This window comes from Vigna angularis, chromosome 2, assembly GCF_016808095.1.
Source record: "Vigna angularis cultivar LongXiaoDou No.4 chromosome 2, ASM1680809v1, whole genome shotgun sequence".
In the NCBI taxonomy this organism is placed as follows: domain Eukaryota; kingdom Viridiplantae; phylum Streptophyta; class Magnoliopsida; order Fabales; family Fabaceae; genus Vigna; species Vigna angularis.
This window is the reverse complement of record NC_068971.1, coordinates 15,666,847-15,694,457: the sequence shown is the minus strand read 5'-3', so window position 1 is coordinate 15,694,457 and position 27,611 is coordinate 15,666,847. Positions and strand designations below refer to the sequence as shown.

The 27,611-nt window shown below is 35.1% G+C and overlaps 1 protein-coding gene across 6 annotated transcripts; it reads left to right on the top strand.

Moving 5' to 3' along the window:
* The first annotated feature begins 3,434 nt into the window (after positions 1-3,434).
* On the top strand, positions 3,435-27,611 carry LOC108327006 (beta-glucosidase 11). 6 transcript variants are annotated; one of them, XR_008246928.1, is made up of 25 exons: positions 3,435-3,756; positions 3,851-3,920; positions 4,046-4,104; positions 4,274-4,349; positions 4,523-4,594; positions 4,694-4,781; positions 4,906-5,161; positions 5,344-5,459; positions 5,915-6,135; positions 6,581-6,612; positions 6,713-6,800; positions 6,907-6,997; positions 7,104-7,161; positions 7,284-7,397; positions 24,309-24,568; positions 24,647-24,850; positions 24,931-25,167; positions 25,257-25,384; positions 25,570-26,252; positions 26,334-26,587; positions 26,660-26,827; positions 26,904-26,998; positions 27,089-27,128; positions 27,213-27,308; positions 27,398-27,611. XR_008246928.1 is itself a non-coding variant. In XM_052872940.1 (14 exons), exons 1-14 carry the CDS (start codon positions 3,595-3,597, stop codon positions 7,310-7,312), a joined length of 1,440 nt encoding a protein of 479 aa, XP_052728900.1. In that variant the 5' UTR covers positions 3,436-3,594; the 3' UTR covers positions 7,313-9,966. The 6 variants fall into 6 exon arrangements, 2 of the variants coding, with proteins under 2 accessions (XP_052728900.1, XP_017416145.1); XR_008246929.1 differs by lacking the exon at positions 27,089-27,128; XR_008246927.1 differs by having other exon boundaries at positions 27,089-27,308.

Genomic DNA, 27,611 nt, shown 5'->3' with positions numbered 1-27,611 from the left:
GTGGTGGTCTGGGACCATTGCCCATTTAATTCGAAGGGCGAGTGGGGCGCATAGCGAGAGCTTTAAGGGGGTTGGTCTCTGTCTGGACTCTCGCATAGTGACCTGGGTGCACTATGCGAGAGGTTTGAAGTCTGATGCATGCTGCGAGTTAATTCACCATCCGAATTAGGGGGTGCGCTGTGCGAGATCCTCTGGTCTCGCCTTGCGAATAAGGTGTGTTGTGCGAACCCTTTTAGTCCAGTCTTCTCTTTTGCTCTCTTTTCGGTTGAACCAAGTGTGTGAGGTGTTTGCAATGCATAGTATGATGTGATTATATTAAAAGTATGTGAGTATGTGAAACATGTTTGGTGATTGAAAGTATATGGTTGTATTAGTATGGTTGATGGACGTAATTCCATGGATCTCAAAGGGAGGTCACATGGTGGTGCCCTATAGTGTTGGACGTAATTCCATGATCTTCAAGGAGAAGATTCATGGTGGTGCCCTTAACGTTTAGAGTGATTCGCATGGTAGCTCAGTCTTGGGGGTTTTCCTGACGCTCTAATGGTCTTTCATTCTCAAGTAGAGAGGATTGATCCATGTGGTGAGGAGTAGCAGGAGGTCCTAGCCTTGGGTGCTTCCAGTATGGCCCAAGGTGAGTGATAACAGACTAACCTCGTGAGTGTGGTAGGGTGAGACCCATTGGCAACGGCTTTGAAAAGCAGTAGAGGCCACCACGAGTGCATAACCCGCCATAGCTCGGCAATCATTCTAGTCCGAACGAGTCAAGTTTAAGTGCAACAAGTCATGTGTGTAGCGTAGCGTACCTGTCTTTACATTGCATGTTTCCTGTAACTACTATAACATGATTTTTATATCTAGCTCACCCTTGTTTGCGTGTTTGTGTTTGTTTGGGTACGCTTTTCTTTTGCAATGATCATCCATTTGGATGTGAGCAGAGACGGATGAGGTGCCTCTAGAGCAGGCTTTGGAGGAAGACAATGTTGCTGCTTAGTTCCATTAGGAATTTAAGTGTTTCCTTATCTTTCAAAACACTCTAATATGTTAAGTTTTAAATTCTTACTCAATTTGGGATGACTGTAAGCTTATCAACTTCATTTACAGTCTACTCTAACTGTTCTCTTTTATTTGAATGTGGACTTGCTATATTATATGTTTCTATATAATCTGGGATGTTATTGTTGTGTTTTTATTTTTTAAATAATTTTAATTTTAAATTTTATTTCATTTTTCACATTTAGTTGTTTATATATTTTTGCATAAATTTACATTTTTTTTGATTATTTCTTGTGTATCTTCAATTTTTTAGTTGTTTATATATTTTTGCATAAATTTACATTTTTTTTGATTATTTCTTGTGTATCTTCAATTTTTTAATATATTATGTATTTTGCATACTTTAAATTTGATTTTGTTGTAATATTTTTAATAATTTGTTTAAAATTTCTATATGTTTTAAAATTGATTTTTTATATATTTTTTTAATAAAATAATAAAATTGTCATATATTAAAAATTAAATAAAAAAATAAAACAAAATAAATAAAATATTTTAAAAAAATAAGGCATCTTAATCGATTTTTGAAAATCAATAAGTTCTTCACCAAAAAGTCGACTAAGGATTTAACCGTTGTAAAAAATCGTTAAAATCATAACTGGTTTTTGAAATTTAGTTAAAGTTTGTTGATTTTCATAAATCGATTAAAGTTTTAACGATTTTTGAATATTTTTAAAATTTGATCAAAAGCTGGTTCACTTTCGAAAGCTGATTAAAGTTTTAATTTTTTTTTAAATCTATTAGTTTTTAACGAGAAAGCCAAAAGTTCTTAAAAACCTGGTTAAAAATTGTGTTTTGGAAGAAAGCTTTGTGTGAGAAAAACTTACATGAACACTATAACACTGGACACCACAACCAACTGAACGAACGGGTCACCCAACCAAGGAATCCCACCAAGGACCGCAACGAATCCAACCAAGAACCACCTTCACATCATGAAAGGAGCAAGGACAAGAATAAAATAAATCAACGAAAAGGACGAGACACTGAAATAGAAACAGAAAATGAATGAAGGAGGGAATGAAAGTGGAATAGGGTCAAAATTGAAATTTTAGAGGTTGAGAAAATAAAAAACAGAGAAGTGCAGGGAAAAGCACTATTGAAATATTTACATATGCTTGATTTGACAAGTTTAAAAATAGAAATCATGATTTCAATAACGATTTCATAGTTGAATAATTTTTTATTAAAAGCTTAGAATTTGTGAATCAATAATTAGTACTTGACTTGTCTTTCTCTCTTTTATTAAAGTTATAGGAATTTGTTTTGTTTATTCCACTTATTCCTTTTATAAATACATCATAACAAAAAAAAGTTATTATTATAATTATAAAAATACATTTAAATAATTTTTATAATTATATTATGGACAATTAGTGTTGTCAAGGGTTATAACCCAGGAACCAATCTGGCTCATTACAGGTTTGAGTCGAGTTAGATTTGAAAAAGAATATAATTTTTTTATGCGACCTAGTTTTTAACTCGATTCATCTTGGTTAAACCCGTAGTAAGTCAGGTTGACCTACCAACCGTCCTAATTTAATTAAATTATTGAGCCAGGTTGGCCTACCAACCATCATAATTTAATTAAATTATTTATTATATTGTGTTTTAATATTATTATTTAATATTTTTTTTTCGAAAAGAAAAAAAATATTATAAATTTATCTATTTAAAATTCTAATATTTATAAATAAATGATACAAAAATTATCAATATTAAAAATTTATTTATTTACTTCTCTTGAATTTGTCTATCGTTAGAGGTTTATTTATTTTAATTTTTAATAATAAAGATGTAACCGGCAAAACGACCGAAACATTAAATATTTTTTATATATTAGATTGAAGGGACATCACTTCTTGATTTAAAGCTGTTTAATCCTCCAAAACCTGTCTATTTATGGAAAAAAGTTATGTAAATTCAAAATTATTTTTGCCTATTTTGGTAAAAAAAATTCAAAAAGTCCGTACAAGTTCTTTGATTCCTAGAAATGCTTGCACAGACTTCCCTTTCCAGTGATAGTCGCAAGGTCACCCAACTCCTCCTTGCCTCTCACCAAACTCACCGTTTTTATGTAGAAAGACTCTTTCACTCTCTCGCAAATGCTTTTAGTGGATATGAAAGTAGGGTTAAGGTTGCCTCTTTAACCTTCGCGCACAATGTATATCTCTCCTAAGCTTACCCTAAAGCGGCCTTAAAGTTCCCTTTCTTCAATAATCCATGAGAAAATATCAACGTTACATCTGAAATTATAGCGACAGTTGAGTTTGTTTGTTTTTTTTATATACTTTTTTTCTTTAAAAGGAAAGAAAGTGTTTTGCTTTATATATATATTTTTTCTTTTTTTCTGCAAGAAAATTTCAGCCGCATATTCACATACATAAACATACAGCGGTAGCTAGGTGTGGGCAGATATGGCTTCTGACAAACTCATAAGAACCAGAATAAATAAATAAAAAGACAACAAATAGACGCTGAATCACAAGAAAGCGGAGCCCTTGTCATTTGTGTTTCATAGTCAAAACATTAAAACAGATGACGCCATTAACAAGAAAAGCAGCGAGTATGAGGTTCATGTTGAAGGTTTTTGCAGTTCTAGAATTAGTGCTTCTGATAGTCCACCGTGGTGCTCATGCCTTTAGCAGAGACCAGTTCCCTCGTGACTTCGTGTTTGGTGCATCAACCTCGGCTTACCAGGTTCTTCTGTCTCCCTCCCTCTCTGTTTTTCACACTCTTCACTGTCCTACTTTTGTGATTCTTTGCTGAATTTGTGATTGGCGTTATGTGAAAGGTTGAAGGTGCAGCAAATGAAGATGGCAGGAAGCCAAGCATATGGGACACCTTCTCTCATGCTGGAAATGGTACTACCCTCTACTCACTACTCTCATATCTACACTATGCTTCATTTCTTTTCACATATTAAATCTATTTTTAAGCTTTATTGCTATTATCTTTTTCATGAAATTTAATGCAAAGATTTTTTCAGCGAATTTTTTTGCTGGTGATGGAGATGTTGCATGTGATCATCATCACAAATATAAGGAGGTTAGTGACCCTGGTGTGCAAGCATATATATAAAAAGAACTAAAAGAAATTGTTGTATATACACAAAAAGATGCAGATCTTTTATGATCCACTTGCTTTAAATTCGTGTTCAACTAAAAAGACTTCATAGTTTGTTTTGAGTTAATATCCAGCTTTGATTTTCCTGCAGGAAGATGTTAAGCTCATGGCCGACATGGGCTTAGAAGGATACAGATTTTCCATATCATGGTCAAGGCTTATTCTAGGTGATCATCAAACTGTTGTCAGGGTACTCTTAAACTAATGTCTAAATTAAAATGTGAGAAACTAAGTCGTATTAGATACACGCACTTGGTTTAATTTGGGGGCAATCAGTCTCTCTAAAATCAAAACGTTATTATTTCCATGTTCTAACCATGTTGCTTTCATCTATTACCAGATGGAAGAGGACAAGTGAATCCCAAGGGACTACAGTTTTACAACAACCTTATTGATGAATTGATCGGCGATGGTTCTTGTGAAGACTAGATTTTAAATTTGATTATCACGTAAGAGGTTATTCGAAGTTATCTAGTAAATGTATTTTTGTTCTATGATTATCTTAATGTAGGAATAGAAGCACATGTTACATTACACCATTGGGACCTGCCACAAGCACTTGAGGATGAATATGGAGGATGGGTTAGTCGAAGAATTGTGTATGGTTCCCAAACTTGAAGTCTCTAGTCGTGTTACAGTGTTGTCCTAGATAGAGATTGTGCAAATTAAATCTGGCATGATATTGAGAAATGGTATACCATATTTATATATGTATGTTTGTAGGAAAGACTTCACAAAATATGCAGAAGTGTGCTTTAGAGAATTTGGAGACAGAGTTAAGTATTGGACTACTGTGAATGAGGTCAATATAATTATACTAATGGGCTATGATGTAGGATTGGGACCACCTCAGAGGTGTTCTCCTAACCTTATAATGAAGTGTTCCAGAGGAAATTCCTCAACGGAGCCATATTTGGCTGCCCATCATATGTTGTTAGCACATGCTTCAGCTGCTAGGGTATATAAGAAGAAATACCAGGTAAAAATTATATATCAAATGGCCCATTCAAGCCACTCTACAATGTCATTCGTTAGGCCTTATATTTGCATTTTAAACCATAATCAGGAAAGGATAGAAGGAAAGGTCATCATGATGATGTCTTTTGGAAATGGTGATAAGATAGTTTAATTTATTCAGTAAACAATTTATTTTGGATGCAGGGCATGCAGCATGGCTTAATTGGGTTTAGTCACCTTCTTCCTGGTTTTCTTCCTCAAACAAATTCTACTGAAGATTTAATGGCCGTTCAAAAGGTCCAAGACTTCTTCATTGGGTGGTAAGTAACAATCCAGGCATGGTATCTCTTTCCAATACCTGTGTCATTCACAAATTTGCATCTTGGAATCGCAAAGGAGAAACATTTCAAAAATAATTTAACTCAGGTGAAGAAACATGATTTCTGTATCTATAACATGCCCCTTCATATAAGAGTTCTTTAATATTAAAGCGTGAAAATACACACACCTTGCAAGTCAAATATCACAAAAATGTGACGCGACAAGGAATAAACTCTTAAACCTCTTTGTTTATTTCCCACCTCAAGTCTATTGCTTGTGACACTTTGATCTCTAGGCACTGTGAAACTTTGTAGGTATACTCTAACAGTGGAGTTTATAAATTGTTCATGTACTGATATACTGGTTTTGTACCATTTATGAAATTCATGAATGGTTTTATATCTCAATGTTTTATACATTATACAGTTGGTTTTGTTATGATTTCTGAGCGCAGGTTTATGAATCCCTTTATATTTGGAGATTACCCGGATATAATGAAAAAGAATGCTGGCTCAAGGCTTCCTTCCTTCACTCAACAGGAATCAAATCTAGTGAGGGGCTCACTCGATTTCATTGGAATAAACTTTTACTACACTCTTTATGTTAAGGACAGTCCAGACAACCTGAAGAAGGAGAACAGGGATTACCTAGCAGATGTATCAGCAAAATTTCAAGGTACGTCACAAGCGGTTTCTCTGATCCATTTTTATTGCATAACCAATTCTATATCTCTGTTGAACAAATGTTTCTTTGTTGTGAGAGGTACTATCCTACAGTTAAGAATCAAGTACTTCTTACGAATGGAATTGCACTTTTCTCCAAGATCAATGGAATTGGACTTATTGACATGCTATTTTATATTTTTCAGCGACTGATAAAGGGTTTGCGTTTCCATATATCTGATTTTGTCTCCTGTTTATCATAGAATATAATTGTTGTTTTGGTTAAATAGTGTTTAAATTTTCTAATTCATCAGGCCAGGAAATCTAATTCTCAATCAATGTCTCTTGCCCTTTATCGATTCAAATCTTCAATAAATAAACTTCCACAATCCATGTCATCCAGCTTCCTCTAATTTTGTGGAAATGAAACAGCTGATTATTGTTCTTTCTGATTGCAGTATATCATCCAAATGATAGAACTAAATATAAGGTAATAGCGGGAACACGGTGCTATTCCACTCTATGTATTCCTTTATTCCCTTAAAGATTTAGCTTCAATACTTTTTCCCCTAATCAGCTGATGGGTTTAGGTGCCAATTACTCCCAATATTCTCCTAAGGATGTTGCACTCACTAAGGAACGCTTATGGCAATATACCAATATTCATACAGGAAAATGGTATGGCAATTTTCCAACTTAGAATTCAGAAGTTCCATGATTCTTTTTTCAACATATTCAACTGTCCTATTATGTAGTTGTATAGTAAGCCTTTTTAGCTTTGCAGGCCAAGAAACACCTCATAATTCATCATTAGATGACTGGTCGAGGGTGAATTACTTGCATGCATACATAGGGAGCATGATTGATGCACTCAGGTACTTGTACTTTTATTTTCATTTTCAAGTGGGAAGGAAAGTTAAAAGGGAGTACAAAAGCTGATTTTTATTTGTTCTTTTTCATTTCTTTTGGACGCATTGACAGGAGTGGATTAAACGTAAAGGGTTATTTTGTATGGTCCTTCATGGATTTATTCGAAATAGTGAGTGGATATGAATCAGCTGATTATTGTTCGTGATTTTGTCAGCATTTTTTACAACAATCTTAAGAACTTAGGGCTGACATCAACAACTCAATCCTAGAGGATCAAAACTTTGTTTTCAGAACTCAGACAATGTTTGCGAAACCCATAACTTCCGGAGGCTGCCAAGGTGCTTGCAGCAACGATGACTTCTGATCGCATTTCTAAAGACCGCGGATGAGGACGAAGAAGATGAGGTACTTGAGTAAATTTTCGTATACTTTACCTACAAAGAGAAAAGCAAAACCAATAACTAAATTGTTTCTAGGATCAAACTTTGACATGAAAGACATGGGTGAAACCAATGTGATTTTAGGTATTAGAATCATAAGGAAGGGAGATAGTATATTACTATCTCAAGAATAATATATTGAGAAACTTCTTAAGAAGTTTGAGTTTTATGACTTAAAACTAGTGAGTACCCTTTATGATGCTAATTCTAAATTAATGAAAAATAAAGGAGAATCATTATCTCAGCCTCAGTATGCCCAGATAATTGGGAGCTTACTGCACTTGATGAGCTTTTCTAGACCTGATATTGCTTATGCAGTAGGTAGACTGAGTAGGTACACTCAATGTCCAAATCAGGAACATTGAGATGCACTTGCTAGGCTTATGAGATACTTAAGAGGTTCAATGGATTATGCCATTGAATATAGTGGATTTCCTGCTGTACTAGAAGGGTACAGTGATGCTAATTGGACCTCTGATTCAGATGAAACAAAATCCACTAGTGGTTATGTATTCACACTTGAGGGTGGTGCGATTACATGGAGATCAGTCAGGCAAACAATTATTGCAAGATCAACCATGGAATCTGAGTTTGTTGCTCTTGAGATGGCTGATAATGAGGCTGAGTGGTTGAAAAACTTCTTAGTGAACATTCCACTAGGAATGAAACCAACCCCATCGGTATCAATACACTGTGATTGCCAATCGGCAATAGCTATAGCTAAAAACAAGAATTACAATGGAAAGAATAGAGACACAATTTCGTGAAGCAGCTGCTAAAGAGTGGAACTATTTCCATTGACTATGTGAAGTCAGAACGGAATCTAGCAGATCCTCTGACAAAACCCTAGGAAGACAAATGATAATTAGAAACATCGAGGGGAATGAGACTTAAGCCACTGGCAAACAAACAAGTGATGGTAACCCAACCTTTGTGATTGGAGATCCCATGAATAAGGTTCATATGGGTAAAAACAAGTCACTTGTTAGTTCTGATAGCACTAAATTGATTTTAATCAATTATGTCCCTTCCTATGGTGTGTGTGAAAGTGCTAGAGACTACAATATTGAGAGGTTAAACTTTGTCGTTAAAAATCTATGTGGTGAAAGAATTTTAGCTTAAACAAAGTTTTTAATGATTTTTCATATCCCTTACGGTTGATGTATGATTTGCAACATACACTTGATGAAATCACCTATATGAGTGTCGAGTGGGGCCGCTTGCATGAGATCTTGGCATGATCTCTAGAGCACTCATGAATACCGGGCACGCGCATGACCTATTAAGCGCAACACAACGATAACAGCAAGGATTGTGGGGGTGTATTGTGATTGATAAACCTCTAACACACGTCAAGTGTCTTTGGTTCATATAACTTGCTATACCAACTACATTGTGTGTTAAGTATTTCAATCTAAGACTGGTTCATATAGCTTGCTATACCAAGTCTGATGCATTACATCCTATGAGACCCAGAATAAAAGTTTCTTATCTTTTTCTTTTGCAATAAGTGGGGGATTGTTGTAATAATGTTAGATTATTGCAAATTGCAATGTTCAAAACTTTAATTGCCAATAACGTTTAAATTCATTTTATTAAGTGCCCCAACGGTAAAATATTTAATGACTTTTATTGTCTTTTATTGATTTATTCTTTCCTAACTCTATAAATAGAGAGCTTTTCCCCCATTCCAAAAACATTCCAAGTCAGTCTTCTCTCCTTTTTTTTTCTTCTTTTCCTCTTCTAAAATTATTCTGGGTTTATTTTATACTCTCTTTTTAGAGATCTTTACTACTTTTGAGATCCTCAGAGATATTCTAGGATGTATCCTGAGAGACTTGCGCAATACACCGTGGATAAGTCCTTAAGGACAATGAATCTACACGCCTCATGAAATATTGTTCGATGTCAGCTTTTATATAACAAATGGTACTCAAATTTTCTGAAAGGGAAGCCTTCCATGGACTCAAAGATCACCAATGAAACTCAGAACAATGCAAGTGTGCTTTCACACATTCCCTCAGTGCATAGTGCTACATGAACTAATCAGAGCAAGTTTAAAATTCAGAGCGAATAATAAAAGGTTTATGAGGTAAAATGATAATATGTAATGACTAAATAATTTTTATTAGTTTTCATTTTTCCATTAATGACTGATATTGGACTATTTGTTTTAAGGACTTAATGTAAAATAGGGCTCTTTATTCTGCTTTAATTTATCTTTGAAATATTATTTTATTTTTCTTTTGTTTTCGCAATTTATATTTTATGTCATAATAAAGAGTTTGCATTTATAATTCTAATAATTAACAAGGATACGTACATTACAGTTAGTTATGTAATATACTAAGGTGGGACATGTGACATGTATTATATTTATATTATTTATATTTTAAGTTTTTAAAATCTCAAGTTTTTTTTTATGACGTAGAATTTTATGCAAAACTCAAACTCTTCACTTTCAGTCTAGGCAAGTCTTCACTATCACCATATTCAAATGTAACATGTTATTTAGTGGCAATTTAAACCGTCATTTTTTTTTTCAGTTAATTAACTGTGATAAAATTTAGAGTGTATTATAACGTCAATCTATTATATTCATAATTATAATTATTAAAGTGAATTTTAACCGTCTCTAAATTAATATCACCACAACATTTTTCTGGGTAAAAATTATATCTTTGACTGCACCAATAGTAATATCGGTAATAGCATCACCAACAGATATGTAAATGTATTCATTCAAGTTGTGTGTTGTTCCATCTGCATGTATGAAGATCGTGTGAAAGTAAGAAACTGAGAAATATATTCATTATATAAAGTGTATAACTGCGGCTTGTGCTATTAATAACAGAATATTCTTTCACAAAAACAACTACCGAATAGCTGTGTGATCCAATATTGAAAATTGATCCACAGGTTGCCCCGTTTAACTTTTCTTGTTAATAGAAAAATCTTGTCCATGCATGCTAATTACTTAATTCAACAACTTAAGTGACTTGGCGAAATTCACATTAACATGACACAACTAAGATATGTTCGATTTGATAAAATATTTCCACTTTCTTTTGTGTTTTCAGTATTAATTACAAAATATGGCATACTGCTCTTTTTTCACCTGTTTTGAAATATGTTTTCAAATAAGCTTTCAAAGGTGCTTCCTGCGTTTCATATATTGTCTTTATTATGTGATATATAACATAATAATCTGTCATGTCAAAGCTAAACAAGTCCAGTTTCCTATAGAAATTTCGCATTCATTACCTTATGCAACTATAGGCTCATGTGGAGGATGTTCTTCGATCCACTTTCCATCAAAATCTTTCATGTTTCTTCTATAGGATGCAAAACTACTAAGAAATATTGGAGCATGCACAACTCTAAATAATGAGATATCATGAGAAACAATTTCATATACTTCACTTTGATAAGCAACTACTCATCAATACCGACTATCAATACATTATTTGATCAACAAAATTGAGGGAACACCTAAAGAAAGCATAGTTCATACATAAAGTTACATGTGACAAGTCGCAGTATCATGGACAAACAAATTTTGACATGATATGAAATGTTTTTGAATCCTTAGAAAATGTTTTAAACATGATGTATATTACATTAGCCTATAATATATATATATATATATATATATATATATATATATATATATATATATATATATAATGTTTTTATTCCGAGCAAACACCTTGGAGATACCTAATATTGATGAGATTATTTTCATATGTTGTGTCTAGTAAAAGAACATGGTTTCACTCCTTCATATGAAATGACGATGAATGAACCACTTTCAAGTTCAAGTTATCAAATTGCAATATGAAGAACAAAAATGCTTAGATATCTAAGGAAAAGAAAATGCAAAGGAGATAAAAAACATGAATCCTAATATGTTCAATACAGAAACAGGAGGCAGGAATTATGTGAAATGCAAGCTATATTTATAGATGAACTGATGACGTACATCGTGTAATTATGCTTAGTAACTGCCACACTCCATCTTCTTGTATGAACGTCGAAGCCCCGCCGAATTCGACGTTCAAACATCATTAAGAAAAAAATCAATAAATTTCGTTTGATTCATTTAAAGACAAAATGACTACCCGCTCCCCATAAATTGTCTACTTTTCAATCACCCGCAAAGAAGGGGAGATTTGGAGGGCTTGAAGTTAAAAAGTTTGATGTGTCACTCTATATTCATATAATTCCACTCTCAATTTTGCTAAGTTAATATAATCGATTCTAAGTAATAAAGAATCGATTCAAAGCGTTATAAATTAAGAAATGCAAATGAGTTTTTAATGATTATTTATGGTCATATTAATGGCAACGTGGCTGGATATTGATCACACGTTTGTTAAAATACTAAAAAACGAAGAAATAATGCATGAGAGGGGTCAAATTTGTTTTTCTAATAATATTAATCATAATATTTGTTGATATCATAATCATTTATACAAATGTTTAAGTCAACCTAAGAAACCCTACAAGAAATATTTGCCACAAAGATGTTAATCTTTGATAAGAATCAGAGTTGTAAACCAAGAACCAAAAGAATCCTTCCTCAACATTGCAAATGCATATTTATGACTTCTAAAATGTCTACATATGTATTTGGTGTCCCTATATATAGGTATAAATGTTTAAGGCACCTAAAAAACCCTAAAAGAAATATTTGCCACAAAGATGTTAATCTTTGATAAGAAAAATACAATTTATTTTATTTCCTATACTAATTATTATTCAGGAGATAGTCCTCTATCCTACCTTTGGCTCGGGTCAGCCCATCCCAATCAGTCTCCACCGTCAAACTTAACCTGCCTTAATCTTCGACCCAACCCATTATGTCTTAATTTTTGGTCTAGATCTGTCTGACTATTCTCCATACACGCTGTCTCTTCTCGGTCTTTGACTTGGTGTGATGCATCTCTGTTGTTAACTTGTCTAAATATTTTTTTTCTAACTGAGCTGTCTCAATTTTTGTCTACGATATTCTATCTTAACCTTTAGTTTATCAATCAACTTAATTTGTTCTCAAACTTAAAGTATTATAATTTAAAAATCAATCAAAGTCTTTTAGTATCATCATACCTTTCTTTAGCCTAAAACATTCATTTCAAATTACTTTTAATAATATAAAAATATTTATTATGATTTTAATTATTGTGATCTATAACTAAAACACAATTCTCATAAAATATTATTATTATTTTCCATATGAAATAAAATTAATATTTTAAAAAAACAAAATTTTATTCTCTTTAAATTTCACCGACAAATCGTTCTTATATTTTATAATATGTAAATATTACAAGATAAATTTAAACAAATTTATATAATATAAAAATAAATAAAAAATTTTAAATCTTATCTTAAAATATAAAGGTAATGGTGGGTTATGGGAGGTTTATAAATGAAAAAAGCACAAAAAATGGCGGAAGGCTGAAGAAGAAAACCTCGAATATCCGTAACGTTGCATTTTCAATGGGAGGTTATCTTAAAATGTAAATATTATATTAAAATATAATGGTACTGGGAGGTTATGAGAGGTTTTAAAAAGGAAAAAGAGGCGCAAGGATGAAGAAGAAAATGTTGTAAATTCGCAGAATATGACGTAACCTTTGTCTTTTGTCAAACTCTTTGTCTTCTGGCTGACAATTAGTACGTCAAAGCCTAGTAAAATTCGACATAACCATTGTATATTTTAAGCTTCAAAGTTGAGAAGTTAAAAACTACTAGATTGTGAAAGACGTTCCAAGAATTTTATCCATACATGGCTTCTTCATCATCATCATCTAAAAGAAAAGAGAAGGTTGCCCGGGTTACAAGAAACGCATACCCGTCTGGATGGATAAGTGATGACGAGATCCGAGGAAAGTTTTTATTCTGGAGAGTTATAAAATATGTAGTTCCTCACAAGTATTGGACTTGCAATTGTTCAAGAAAGAATGGTTCCTTTTTTCAAGAATGGATTGCATATCAAGGGCTTACTGATTTTGTCCAGATGAAAGGAGATTGCTATCTAGATCTGGTAGAGGTTTTCTACACAAACCTGAGGGTTGTAAATGGGGTCATTCACTCAAGGGTCAAAGGTGTTAACATTACTATTGACGATAATGTTTGGTCACATATTATTGGACTGAAAGCTGAAGGTTTGGATTCTCATATCCGTGATTCTGAGTCAAAAAGATGGCTAACAAAGAGAGCTATATATGTAAACTGCTTAAGATATCCACGAAGGTACACGGTGGATAAGCAGTACCTACATGATGGCTTAAACAAGGAGGAGAAACTGATTGATTATGTCTTGACTTGGCTACTGCTGCCTGGAAGATTTGTCGAGGACAGAATGTCAACAGAAGATGTATTTATGCTGAATGCTATCAAGACTAGAATCCCAACCAACTGGGTTGCGGTACTAAAAGACCTTATGATCGCTGCAGGTCATAAATATGCACACAAATTGCCATATGGAGTATTTATCAACCAAGTGCTGATACTCCAAGGAGTAGATGTATCTCACGAAGTAAGACTTGTGTGCAACAAGTCACAAAAAATTGGTATACTAAGTCTGTTTTCTATTGGCTGGAAAGGACTGTGAATGGATGGTTCTTCAGAGATGAGCTAAGTGTTGGAAGTACACCTACTCCTTCTCCAGATCATACTGCCTTCATTCCACAAACTAATTTTGAGAAATATGTTGTTGATCAATTTAGGAAGAATTCTGAAAGGGATGAGAGAGTTGAAGATACTCTTTTCAGATGGGAGAAGAAGGGAAACAAGAATGACATTGGCTTTGAAACTGAAGATTCTGATGATGAGTCAACTGATGAAGATTGAATGGAATCTTCTTCTTAAGAATAGGGACTACTTTTCTATGTGGATTTTTTTTTTCATATTTTGTAATCATGGCATTAAGTCATCTTTGGTTTTATGTACTGCTTCGGTTTTATTTTGAAATGAAATGAAGATTTATTTTAGTAAACGATATGTGAATTGTTAATGTTAATTGCATTATGTGAACTAACCCTCAATCTAGTTGAAAAGAGAAGATTATGCTGTTCTGTTATTGATCAAAAACTTATCACTGGTTTAAAAGTGCAAATTTCAGTACACTGCTAACTTGAATCGATTAGGGAAGAAGTAAAAAGAAAAAATTTCATGTCTGATTTTAAAGAAAAAAGAATCATAAGAGCGCCACATTTTGCTATTGTCGGAAGAATAAAACGTCGAAGCCCCCACCGAATACGACGTTCTATTAAGCACACAAATAATGCTCCCAAGTACTTCAATTCCCTTCACGTCCCAGCCCGACAACCTACGACGTTCTATGGGAGGGCAGAAAAGAAAAAAGATCCGAAAGTGTGGTACTTTTAGGCGGAAGAACAAAACTTCGAATTCCAATAGAACTCGACGTTCTATTAATGCTCTCGTGTTTAAAAGAAAAAACTAAAAAGAAATAAAAAGGTACAAACTTGTGGCTTCCAATATTACGTCCAAGCCCCTTCAAATTTGACGTAACCTTTGCAATTTATAAAAAAAAATTAATAAAAAAGGCGCGCTGTTTTAAGAGAAAACGTCGAATGGTTTGGGACTTCGACGTTGTTTTTAAACATAACGTCAAATTTTTGTTGTATACGACGTGAAAGTTTTTTATTGAATGTAAAAACAAAACACAGTCTCACTGTTTGTTCGTGGTTCCATTTCTGCTTGAACTTTCTTCTTGGTGGACGACTACGATAAAGAAAGGTTATTTTTAAGTCGTTTCTGTCTTTGTAATGTCATTTGGTTCTCATTCCTAAGGTTGACCGATTGTTTTTCGTTTATCTTTAGGCTGTTTTTCATACGGGGTCAGTGAAGTTCGTTATCTTCTTTAGTGACACCATTTTAAGTATGTTTTTTTTCTTAAAATACTCTTACGTATGATGTATGTGCTCGTGTTTGTGTTGTGTTTGTCGATTATGGACGTATGATATCTATATGTATAACGATACTATGATAGTTTTTTTTCCTTCAACGTATGATATTTGTGTTCGTTCGTTGTCAGGGATCTTTGTCATCTTCTCCAGTGACACCATTTCAAGTTTGTTTTTTTTTCCTTTAATATCTCTTACGTATGATATATGTGTTCGTGTTTTCCGATTCTGGACGTATGATATATGTATAACGATAGATATTTGTGTTCGTGTACGTATACTTTGATACTTTATTTTTTTCCTTCAACGTATGATAGGTATTTATTTTTGTTTCTCTACGTAAGTTAGTTTTTTTTTTCTGCGGATTCTTTTCGTTCAGTGTAGTAGTATGGATCGAAGCTGGATTCATCAGCGTCGTATTAGTGAAGAGTATGAGCGAGGGGTTTCTGAGTTCATACAATATGTTATAGAACACGCAAAACCAGTGAACGGGGCATATTTTTGCCCTTGTGTTTGTTGTCTCAATCAAGTATATGAAGACTTGGACAACATCCGTGATCATCTGTTCATCTATGGAATAATGAGAAGTTATATAGTTTGGACTTGACATGGGAAAGTGTTATATAAGCCAACAACTTTAAGACGTTCAGATTACGTCGACGAATGGATGAGTGATCATTTAAACGAAATTGTATGTGACGTTGGCGAAGAAAATTTTGGAAGAGCTCATTTATACAATAGTTTTAAGAAAAATTCGGAGCAAGAGTTGTATCCAGGATGCATCAATTTTACAAGGTTATCGGCTACTTTGAAATTGTTTTGTTTGAAAAGCAAGAAACGGATGGACTGATAAAAGTTTCACGGAATTGTTGGAGTTGCTGAAGGAGATGCTACCAGAAAATAACACGTTACCTATCCGTAATTACGACGCGAAGAAAATTCTATGTCCAATGGGTTTGGAATACCAAAAGATACATGCATGTCCCAATGACTGTGTATTGTATAGAGATCAGTATGCTTCAATGAAGGTGTGTCCGACGTGTGGTTCGTCACGATTTAAGAAGAAACTTGATGGAAATAACGATGAACACAATGAAGGTCCACCGGCTAAGGTCATGTGGTATTTACCTATAGTACCTAGGTTGAAACGATTATTTTCTGTTAAAGAAGATGCGAAGAATCTTATGTGGCACGTTGATGGAAGAAAATGTGATAATCTTCTTCGACACCCAGCTGATTCCCCACAATGAAAGAACATTGATGGCACATTTCCCGAATTTAGTGTAGAGCCGAGAAACTTAAGACTTGCACTTGCTACCGATGGTATGAATCCTTATGGCAACTTAAGTAGCAAAACATAGTTCATGACCAGTTATTTTGATGATTTACAATCTATCTCCTATGTTTTGCATGAAGAGAAAATACATGATGTTGTCTATGATGATATCGGGTCCTAGACAATCTGGAAATGACATTGATGTTTATCTAAATCCTTAATTGACAATTTAAAAATATTGTGGGAAGAGGGCGTCGAGGTCTTCGATTCATATTCAGAAGAAAACTTTCGTTTGCGTGCAATGTTGTTTTGCACCATAAATGATTTCCAAACATATGAGAACTTGAGTGGTTAGAGTGTTAAAGGTCATTTTGCATGTCCGATTTGTTAAGAAAATACTAGCTATCTTCAACTGAAGCATGGGCAGAAAACTGTGTAAACAAGACACCGAAGATTCCTTCCTCGAAATCACCTTTACCGTAGATTGAAAAAAGCCTTTAATGGAAGTCCTGAGGATGATGTAGTGTGCAGACCACGTAATGGGGAAGAAGTATACGACTAGGTGAGGAACATTGATGTTGTCTTCGGAAAACATAAACAGAAGACCGTTGAGAAAAACATTTGGAAAAAGCGATCAATATTCTTCAATCTTCCATATTGGTGTAAACTTGATGTGCGACATTGCATAGACGTGATGCATGTTGAAAAAAATGTATGTGATAGTGTTGTTGGGACTTTACTAAACGTTAAAGGAAAGACAAAAGATGGAGTGAAAGCACGACAAGACTTGGTTGACATGGGAATCCGTTCTGAGTTACATCCGCAATCCATAGGAAGACGCACCTATCTTCCTCCAGCTTGTCACACTCTTTCAAAAAAAGAAAAACAATTTTTTTTTTTCAATGTTTACATAGTGTGAAGGTTCCACAAGGTTATTCATCGAATATTAGTAGCCTTGTTTCTATGAAAGATTTGAAGTTGGTTGGTTTAAAGTCTCACGATTGTCATGTCTTAATGCAACAACTTTTACCAGTAGCTATTCGAGCCATATTACCTGCCTCTGTTAGAGGTATTCTCACACGTTTGAGTTTGCTTTTCAATGCCATTTAGATGTTGATCCTCGTCAGTTAGATGATTTGCAAAATGAGGTCATCAGACTATTGTGCCAATTGGAAATGTATTTCCCACCCTCATTTTTTGATATCATGATTCATTTGATTGTCCGTCTAGTGAGAGAGATTTGAATATATGGGCCGGTTTTCTTGAGGTGGATGTACCCGGTTGAAAGATACATGAATATCTTAAAGGGATATGTTAAGAATCAATTGAGACCAGAAGCATCGATTATAGAGCGCTACATTACAGAGGAAGCCATTGAATTCTGCTCAAGTTATATGCCAAGTTGTGACCCAATAGGACTTCCAAAGAAAAGACATGAAAACATACGTGAAGGAAAGGGAGTTCGAGGAGTAAGGATTGAAAGTGTTAGTGGAAAGGAAGTTAATCAAGCACATTTGTACATTTTAAACAACACAGAGGATGTTATTCCTTACATTTCACAACACATTGATGAAATTAAGTCAGCACATCCACGTATGAGTGAAAAGTGGACACTTAATGAACATAACAAATCCTTTTTAGCTTGGTTTAAGAAAAAGATTTATGCGACTCCGAATGTTTCTAAAAATCTATTGAGACTAGCTCGTGGACCTAACACTGATGTGATCACTTTCGGCGGCTATTACATAAACAATTACTTGTTCTATTCAAAGGAGGAAAATGATAAAAGTAGAGTTCAAAATAGTGAAGTTACCGTACAAGCTGAGGCTGTACACTTTTCCAGTTCCAAGGATAAGAATCCAATTACAGCATCAATCAGTTATTTTGGAATAATACAAGAAATTTGGGAAATTGATTGTCACTTTTAGAGTTCTAGTTTTCAAGTGTAAATGGGTTGACAGTATGATGGAGACTAGTCCCAGCTGGAAACAAGCAGGCAGAAGCTCCGAACCCAGAAGAAACCAGCAGTGACTGAAGGTGCAGCGGATTGATGAAACAGTGCAGTGGTTTGAAGTGTTTTAATGGAGAAGAGGTGTATGGGTGAAGCCTCACAGCTTAGAGCGCCTTCCTAAAGAGGAAGGAAGCTTGAGGAAAGGAAGAAGAAAGAGTAAATCAAAGGTGACTTAAGAGCACAAAAGCTGGAAAGCAAATCCTGCAACATATCATTAAGCTCAAAAGTGAGGAAATACAAAGAGGAGGCCCTCTTATTTATAGGTGAAGAGGAGCCTAATTTCTGATTTAATTCCCTCCTAAATTCAAATAGGATGCACGTCCATTTTGATCTAGCAAGGTCCATGCCTCATTCCAGCTCAGCCAGCAAGATTCATGCCTCATTCCAAGTCAGCCAAGTCACGTGAAAAATTCTGGTGCCTTTCCCATTCCGCAAGCACCTCCCTTTTTGGCTCCTTTGCTTTCCTTTATTGATTTAACTTCTTGGATGACTCAATCATGGTCTCCAAGCTTTATTAGTCCCTACAAAACAAAGTATAAGTGCTTTAGTTAAGAGAAGAAGGATTTTTATAAGTAACCTTCCATAGAATTAAAATGTTAGGTGATCCTTCTTCTTCTTGAATCTTCCTAGCCATGACTCTAGTAAGAGGTCCAATGTGATTTCTTGATGGTCTTCCATCAGACCCTCCCTCTTGAAAAGGATCTGTCCTCAGATCTGCTTCATCCTGTTGATCATCTCCTGTGAAAGGAATTAAATCGCAGATGTTAAAAGTAGGACTGACACCATAACTTTCAGGAAGGTCTAATATGTATGCATTATCATTTATCTTTTTGACCACTTTGAAAGGATCATCTCCTCTTGGACTAAGTTTGGACTTTCGTTGAGAAGGAAATCTTTCCTTTCTCAAATGAAGCCAAACTAAGTCTCCTTCTTCAAAAACTATTTTCTTTCTCCCTTTGTTGTTATACTCTGCATATTTTTGGGTTTGTTTTTCAATTTGGGTTTTAACCTTCTCATGTAATTTCTTGATAAACTCTGCAATAGATACACCTTCTTTATGAAGAAAAGAAGATGTTTCTAGAAGAGGTAGTAAATCAAGAGGTGTAATAGGGTTAAAACCATAAACAACCTCAAAAGGAGAAAGATTAATAGTCTTGTGAACTACTCTATTATAAGCAAATTCAATATGAGGTAGATGATCATCCCAACTTTTATTATTACTTCTTAATATTAGCCTTAACAAAGTAGATAGAGATCTATTTACTACTTCAGTTTGCCCATCAGTTTGTGGGTGACATGTGGTAGAAAATAGAAGTTTAGTTCCTAGCTTTTCCCATAAAGTTTTCCAAAAATGACTTAGGAACTTAACATCTCTATCAGACACTATGGTTTTGGGTAAGCCATGCAATCTCACTATTTCTTTGAAGAAGAGTCTAGATATATAGCTAGCATCATCTACTTTGTGGCAGGGTATAAAATGTGCCATTTTACTAAAACGATCTACTACCACAAATATATAATCATACCCCTTTTGAGTTCTTGGCAATCCTAGAACAAAATCCATGCTTATGTCCTCCCAAGGGGTATTAGCTATGGGAAGAGGTCTATAGAGTCCATGAGGCATAATTTTTGACTTAGCTCTTAAACAAGCTATGCATTTAGAACAATGCCTTTGAACATCTACTCTCATGTGTGGCCAATAGAGTTTACTTTTCAAAATGTTTAGAGTTTTATCAACTCCATGATGGCCCATGAGTCCTCCTCCATGACTCTCTCTGATAAGAAGTTTTCTAATGGATCCTTGGGGTATACAAAGTTTTCCTTTATTAAAAAAATACCCCTCAGAAAGATAGAATCCATCAAAAGGCTTCTTAAGACATGAAGAATAAGTGGATGCAAATGTTTCATCATTTTCATATAGTTCTCTTATATCATCAAATCCTAATATTTGTGAGCCTAGGGTTACTAATAATGCATGTCTTCTAGATAAAGCATTCGCAACAACATTAGTACTCCCCTTTTTGTGTTTGATGACATAACGAAATTGCTCCAGGTATTCCACCCACTTGGCATGTCTTTTGTTTAGCTTTGCTTGCCCTTTAATATACTTGAGAGATTCATGGTCAGTATGTATGATGAATTCTCGAATTACTAAATAATGCTCCCAAGTTTTTAAAGCTCTAATGAGGACATATAACTCTTTATCATAAGTAGGATAGTTTAAAGTAGGTCCCCTAAGTTTTTCACTAAAGTAGGCTACGGGATGACCTTCTTGAATTAAAATAGCTCTTATCCCTACCCTAGATGCATCACATTCTAGTTCAAAGGCTTTGGAAAAATCAGGCAAGGCTAGAATAGGTGCATGAGTTAACTTATGTTTCAAGGACTCAAAAGATAAAGCTTATTTATCACCCCAAAGAAAAGGAACATCTTTCTTGACTAGTTCATTCAAAGGAGCAGCTAGGGTGGAGAAGTCCTTTACAAATCTTCTATAAAAACTAGCTAAACCATGGAAACTTCTCACCTCTCCTACTGTTTTAAGGGTTGGCCATTCTTGTATAGCCTTGATCTTCTCAGCATCAACATGTACACCTTCTTTTCCGACTTTGAATCCAAGGAAAATTACACTTTCTTGACAAAAAGTACATTTATCAAAGTTGGCAAAGAGATTATGTTCTCTAAGAAGAAGCAAGACTTTTTTAACATGGCTAAGGTTCTCTTGAAGACCTTGACTATAGATTAAGATGTCATCAAAGCAGACCACTACAAACCTCCCTATGCATTCCCTAAGGACATGATTCATCAACCTCATGAATGTACTTGGAGCATTGGTCAAGCCAAAGGGCATGACTAACCATTCATACAAACCAAACTTGGTCTTGAAAGCGATTTTCCATTCATCTCCCTCTTGAATTCTTATTTGATGATATCCGCTTCGAGATCAATTTTAGTGAAAATGTTTGCTCCATGTAATTCATCCAACATGTCATCTAATTTAGGAATGGGGTGCCTATATTTAACAGTTATATTGTTAATGGCCCTACAATCTGTACACATTCTCCAAGATTCATCCTTCTTAGGAACCAACAACACAGGCACAACACAAGGACTTAAGCTCTTTTGGATCCACCCTTTGTTCAATAATTCATTAACTTGTTTCTCTATCTCTTTTGTTTCCATGGGGTTGGTCCTATAGGCTGGCCTATTAGGAAGGCTTGCCCCAGGCACTAGATCTATTTGATGTTCTATTCCCCTCAAAGGTGGTAATCCACTTGGTACCTCTTTAGGAAATACATCATCAAATTCTTTTAAAAGTTTTTGCAACCCCTTTGGTAGAGAACCAAGTTCATAATTTACTGAAACAAGTTCCTCTTTGCAATAGAGAAGAAAATGAGGTTGTCCAAGCAAAAGATTTTTAGAAACTTTTAAGGTTTAAGGTTGGACAACTTCTTTGGTTGAGGCATTGTTTACCAAACTCATATTCTTCTCCTTTTTCTCTTTCCTATTTTCCTTTTTCTTCTCTCCATCCAACTTCTTCTTAAGAATTATTTTGTCCTCTCTTACTTGTGAAGGTGTAAGAGGACACAAAACAATTTTCCTGCCCCTGTGTTGAATGGTGATTTTGTTGGTGACTCCATCATGTAGAGCTTGTTTATCAAATTGCCAAGGCCTTTCAAGTAATATGTGCCCAGCTTCCATTGGTACTATATCACAAACAATTTGGTCTTCATATTTTCCAATGAAAATGGGTACACTTATTTGTTCTTTAACTATTATTCCTTCATCCTCTTTGATCCATTGAAGTTTATAAGGTTTAGGATGAGGAGTAGTAGTTAAGCTTAGCTTCTCTACCATTCTTGAACTACAACAGTTACAACAAGAGCCACTATCCACAATCATTGAACATGTCTTTTCAAAAACTTTACACCTTGTGTGGAATAGATTCTCTCTTTGTGACTGTTCTAGCTCAACATGTTTATTTTCAAGGAGTCTTCTTACCATGAGTAAGTCACCATCACAAGGTAAAGTTTCTTCTTCTTCAGAAGTGGATGTTTCAGACTCACTATATGAAGAACCCTCACTGTCACTCTCATGCTCAAGAATGTAAGTTGACCTTCTATTTCGACACTCAGATGCATAGTGTCCTTTTCCCCCACTTCTAAAGCACTTAGTCTCCTTGCTTTTATGGTCTCTTGAAGGTTCTTTAACCCTTTCTTTTTCTCTCTCTTTTTCCCTAGACCCATCATACCTTGATTTAGATAGACTACCCTCCCTCTTGTATTCTTTCTTATGACTAGAACTAGTAGGGTACTCCTTTCTATTGGAGCTTTTTCTCTTGAGTTGTTGCTCTACCCTCACACAAAGTTGGACTAATTCATTGAGATCATTGTAAGGTAAGAGTTCTACCTTATCTCTTATGTCATAATTAAGTCCACTTTGGGACCTAGCAATTGTTATCATTGGTTCCTCTCTTATCCCAGCTCTCAACATGAGTAACTTCATTTTTTGCCTATATTCTTCAACACTCATGTTTCTTTGTTGGAGTTTATGGAGCTTGTCCATTAACTCCCTATCATAGTAAGCTGGCACATGCCTTCTTCTTAAGGCAGACCTTAACTCATTCCAATACCTAATGGAAGGTAGGTTTCTCAATCTCAGATCTTTGACCAAGGTTGTCCACCAATATAAGGCATAGCCTTGAAAGCTTAAAGTGGCCATAGTAACTCTCCTCTCATAATCTATTTGGTGACACTCAAACAATTGCTCAACTTTCATCTCCCAGTCCAGATATTCTTCCACATCATCTTTTCCATGGAAAGGAGGAAGATCAATTTTGGGTTCCCTTGGGTGATGCTCTCTCACTCTATGATTTCTCCTAGGAGGTATTTGATAGTGGTCATCATTGTGATGACTACTATAATGCTCAAGTTCACTAGGTGGAGAGGATGTATCTCCAAGGTATTCTCTTTTTCTATGTGTAGACCCTTCTTTCCTTTTACCCTTGTCTTGATTGATCAAAAGTTGACCAATCATATCCTTGAGCTCACTAATCTCTTTGTCCCTTTGTTGGAACTTTTTCTCAAATTCCTCTCTTAGTTGTAAGCTCTCATTTTTAGGTCTTACACTTCCTTGGACACTAGAAGGATTTTTATAAGTAACCTTCCATAGAATTAAAATGTTAGGTGATCCTTCTTCTTCTTGAATCTTCCTAGCCATGGCTCTAGTAAGAGGTCCAATGTGATTTCTTGATGGTCTTCCATCACAGTAATTCTGGTGTGGTGACAGAAGACCTCAGATTCACTTTGGTGGATCTTAAATGAGTTACACGGATGAACCATTTATTTTGGCTAGTCAAGCAAGACAGATATTCTATGTCACTGACCCAGTGAATCATAAATGGTCAATGGTATTGGAAGACGGAGCCATGCACACAACTGATGATGAAGACTCTCTAGATATACTTGAGACAAGCTCCTTCTCATCAAGAACCATTGAAAATAAGATCGATGATGTACCCGATGAAATACATGCAACTTGATGTGATCACAACGAAGGCATATGGTATAAATAGGTGTCTTAGCATTGTTTTAATTACTTGTACAATTTATTTATTTTGTCTGTTCTAACTATAATGTACTAACACTTTGTAAACAGTTATGATGAGCTCTGGATCAGGTCCGACGGGAGGAGGGGGTAGATCTGTGACTCGGATGCCTGATGTCACATCCCGTCGGGTTAATGAGAAACCAGTGATGATGGAGTTTGATCCCCGAACATTTGTGCCTATTGGGGCACATGCAACATCGTTCAAAAGTTACTTGGGCGTGATGGCAAAAGCATATGTCCCTATTGTCGCTACCTGTTGGGATGATGTCCCACAAGTTGACAAAAATCTACTATGGCAGGATATTTTGGTATGTTTAAGATGTTTTACTTCCATCATTGACTTATTTTTGTTGATCATGCTTTAACATTAATTTTGTTTTTAACAGGAAAATTGGAATATCCCTAATGATGAGAGGATAAGGAAGAAAATTTTATCCCACATTGCAGTCCGGTGGAGGGACTTCAAGACGAGAATGACACGTCAATACGTCTTTGGCTCTAAACAGAACGACACTCCTTGTACAAAATATAAAATAACTGAGGAGGAGTGGGTGCAGTTTAAAGAATCTAGACTTACTCCTAAGTGGCAGGTATGTTTTTTAATATTTTGCTCGAGTCACACAAGATGTTAATTTGTGATTTATGCTTAATGATTTTCATTTTTTCATAGGTGAAAAGGATAGCCACCCAGTAGAGGCAGAAGCTTAATGATACACCACACGTACTGTCACGTGGTGGCTATGCGTTATTAGAGAAAAAGATGAGAAAACGTCGCGCTGAGGAGTTAGGTCTTTAGTCACCTGATCTAGCACCTCCACCAGCCAGACATGAATTGTGGAAGGTTGCACGGACAAAGTCCAATGGCCAGTTTACATCCCACTCTACTCAGGAGAAATCCCAGAGAATTGTAAGTGGAAACTTTTAACTGATTACCATAGTTCATAAAAAATTATGTAACAAACTTTTTAATGTGTCTAGCTTCATTATGATATGCAGGATGACTTGGTTGACCAACAGAGTCAAGGCACATTTGTGGCACAAGGTAGGGAGGATCTCCTAGTAGCAGCCACAGGTCGACTAGACCGTCCAGGTCGTGCGCGTGGTGTTGGAGGAGCTATTGGATTGTAAGTGGAAACTTTTAACTAATTACCATAGTTCATAAAAAATTATGTAACAAACTTTTTAATGTGTCTAGCTTCATTATGATATCCCAGAGAATTGTAAGTGGAAACTTTTAACTGATTACCATAGTTCATAAAAAATTATGTAACAAATTTTTTAATGTGTCTAGCTTCATTATGATATGCAGGATGACTTGGTTGACCAACAAAGTTAAGGCACATTTGTGGCACAAGGTAGGGAGGACCTCCTAGTAGCAGCCACAGGTCGGCTAGACTGTCCAGGTCGTGTGCGTGGTGTTGGAGGAGCTATTGGATTGAGGGACTACTTTGGCCCTAAACCAAGAAGCACAAAAGCCGTGACTCAGGAAATGGTTAGTAGCATCAGACAACATGTGTAAGTCGAATTAGAGGAAAGCATGGGTGAACGCTTCAGAATGCTCGAAGAAAAACTTGCAATGATCACCCAATAGTAGCAACAACAACAACAACAACAACAACAATAGCAACAACAAGAGCAACAACAACAGTCACAGCAGGAGGACGCCCCTACAGATGATCCTACTGCCCTCGTGTGAGCACCAAAGGCTCATGCTCTACTGCAGATCGTACTGATTACAATATTCAGTATGAGTTTTTGGTTGATGAGGATCCTCCGCGCGTAGTGGTCGTGGGACGACAGATTGCAGGAAGCCAGACCATTCATGATGCTCCTTTATTGCCCACTCACGCGCGGGTAATGATTGATGATCCAAGAGACCCCCAGGCTCGAGTGCCATTGCCTACATCTGAAATCCAGTTCGTGGGGGAGGCTTTAGGCACATTTATAGCTTGGCCTAAGGCTATGATCATGCCATATTTTGGCCCACTAGAGGTATTATATTCTTCTTTTTATTATCTTAAATCTTCAAGTTATAATTAAACGATTCCTAACTTTTGTAAATGTGAGTTGCAGGTCTACCGTCTTGAGAAACAACCAATTGCTCAACCTGTGAATGAGGCTCGTGAGGAAGCAGAAGACCATGATGCTATATCCATATTGACCTCTAGATTAAATAAGTTGAGAAAAGGACCGGTACAAATGTTGTAGGAGTTAAGAACATTTGGCCTCGATTGCCATGTTCCATTGTATATTAATTTCGATGATGCTTATGAGATCATTGGTGGAGAAAAAATGCTCAACATTTCATGCATACAACTATGGTGCATGTAAGTTTTTTATTTGTTATTTTCCAATTTGTATATTAGTATTATCACTTTTTAATAAATATACTCTTACAGGTACATGGACACCATCGTAGTTGAATCAGGTTGGGCGTCAATTTATGGCTTTCTTGAACCTCAGACCATTCAACCATCTGGAAACACATTAGATTTCAGAAAATCATATATTCAAACATGGATGACTGAGTCTAACAGAGAGATATATATCGCGTCATACATTGATGCGTATGTGTTTCCCAATATTCAACTTTTATCAAATTTTAGTCAATAAACTAACTCACTAGTTGTTGGTACATGACAGGGGCCATTGGAAATCATTCCAAAAAAAGTAGAAGTTGTATGGTTTTCTTTTCTTCATTGGAAGATTAAAGCGGAGTTGAAGCCCTTGATACAAACGTAAGTATTACATTCATTCTTATCAATTCATTATGATATTAATATATTAACTTATGTTTCTAATGTTTCAAATGTTTCAAATTTGTTTAGAGTTGTGACTAGGACCAGAGGACAACAACTTGAAATTAGAGTTGGAATTCGTTGATCTTTAACCTTTAATTTTTGTAGTCAAATTTAAACCATTACATTTGACTAAGTTCTTTCACATGTTTAGTGTAATAAGCATAATGATTCCTGCGCATGTGGCTACTACATCATGTCATGGATGAAGGCAATCATTCGAGCATAAAACAAAGGGGAATGGACTGAGGTAAAAATTTACATTTGAAAATCTTACAAATATCAATAAACTTTTGACATTAAAATGAATTTAATAGTAAAGTTTCCTTTATTATGCAGTGGTTCAACACTACTTCTCCATTGTCCACTTCAGTAATAACGACGATAAGAGAGGATTGGGCACAATATTTGAATAAACATTTTACATAGCTATAACTTTAGGTTTTTCCTTTCATGATAGTAGCATTTGCTTACTTGTGCAGCTTTTAAATTGTTAATATATTATTGTGAATCGATGAATACTGTGAATAAATGAATACTATGAATAGATGAA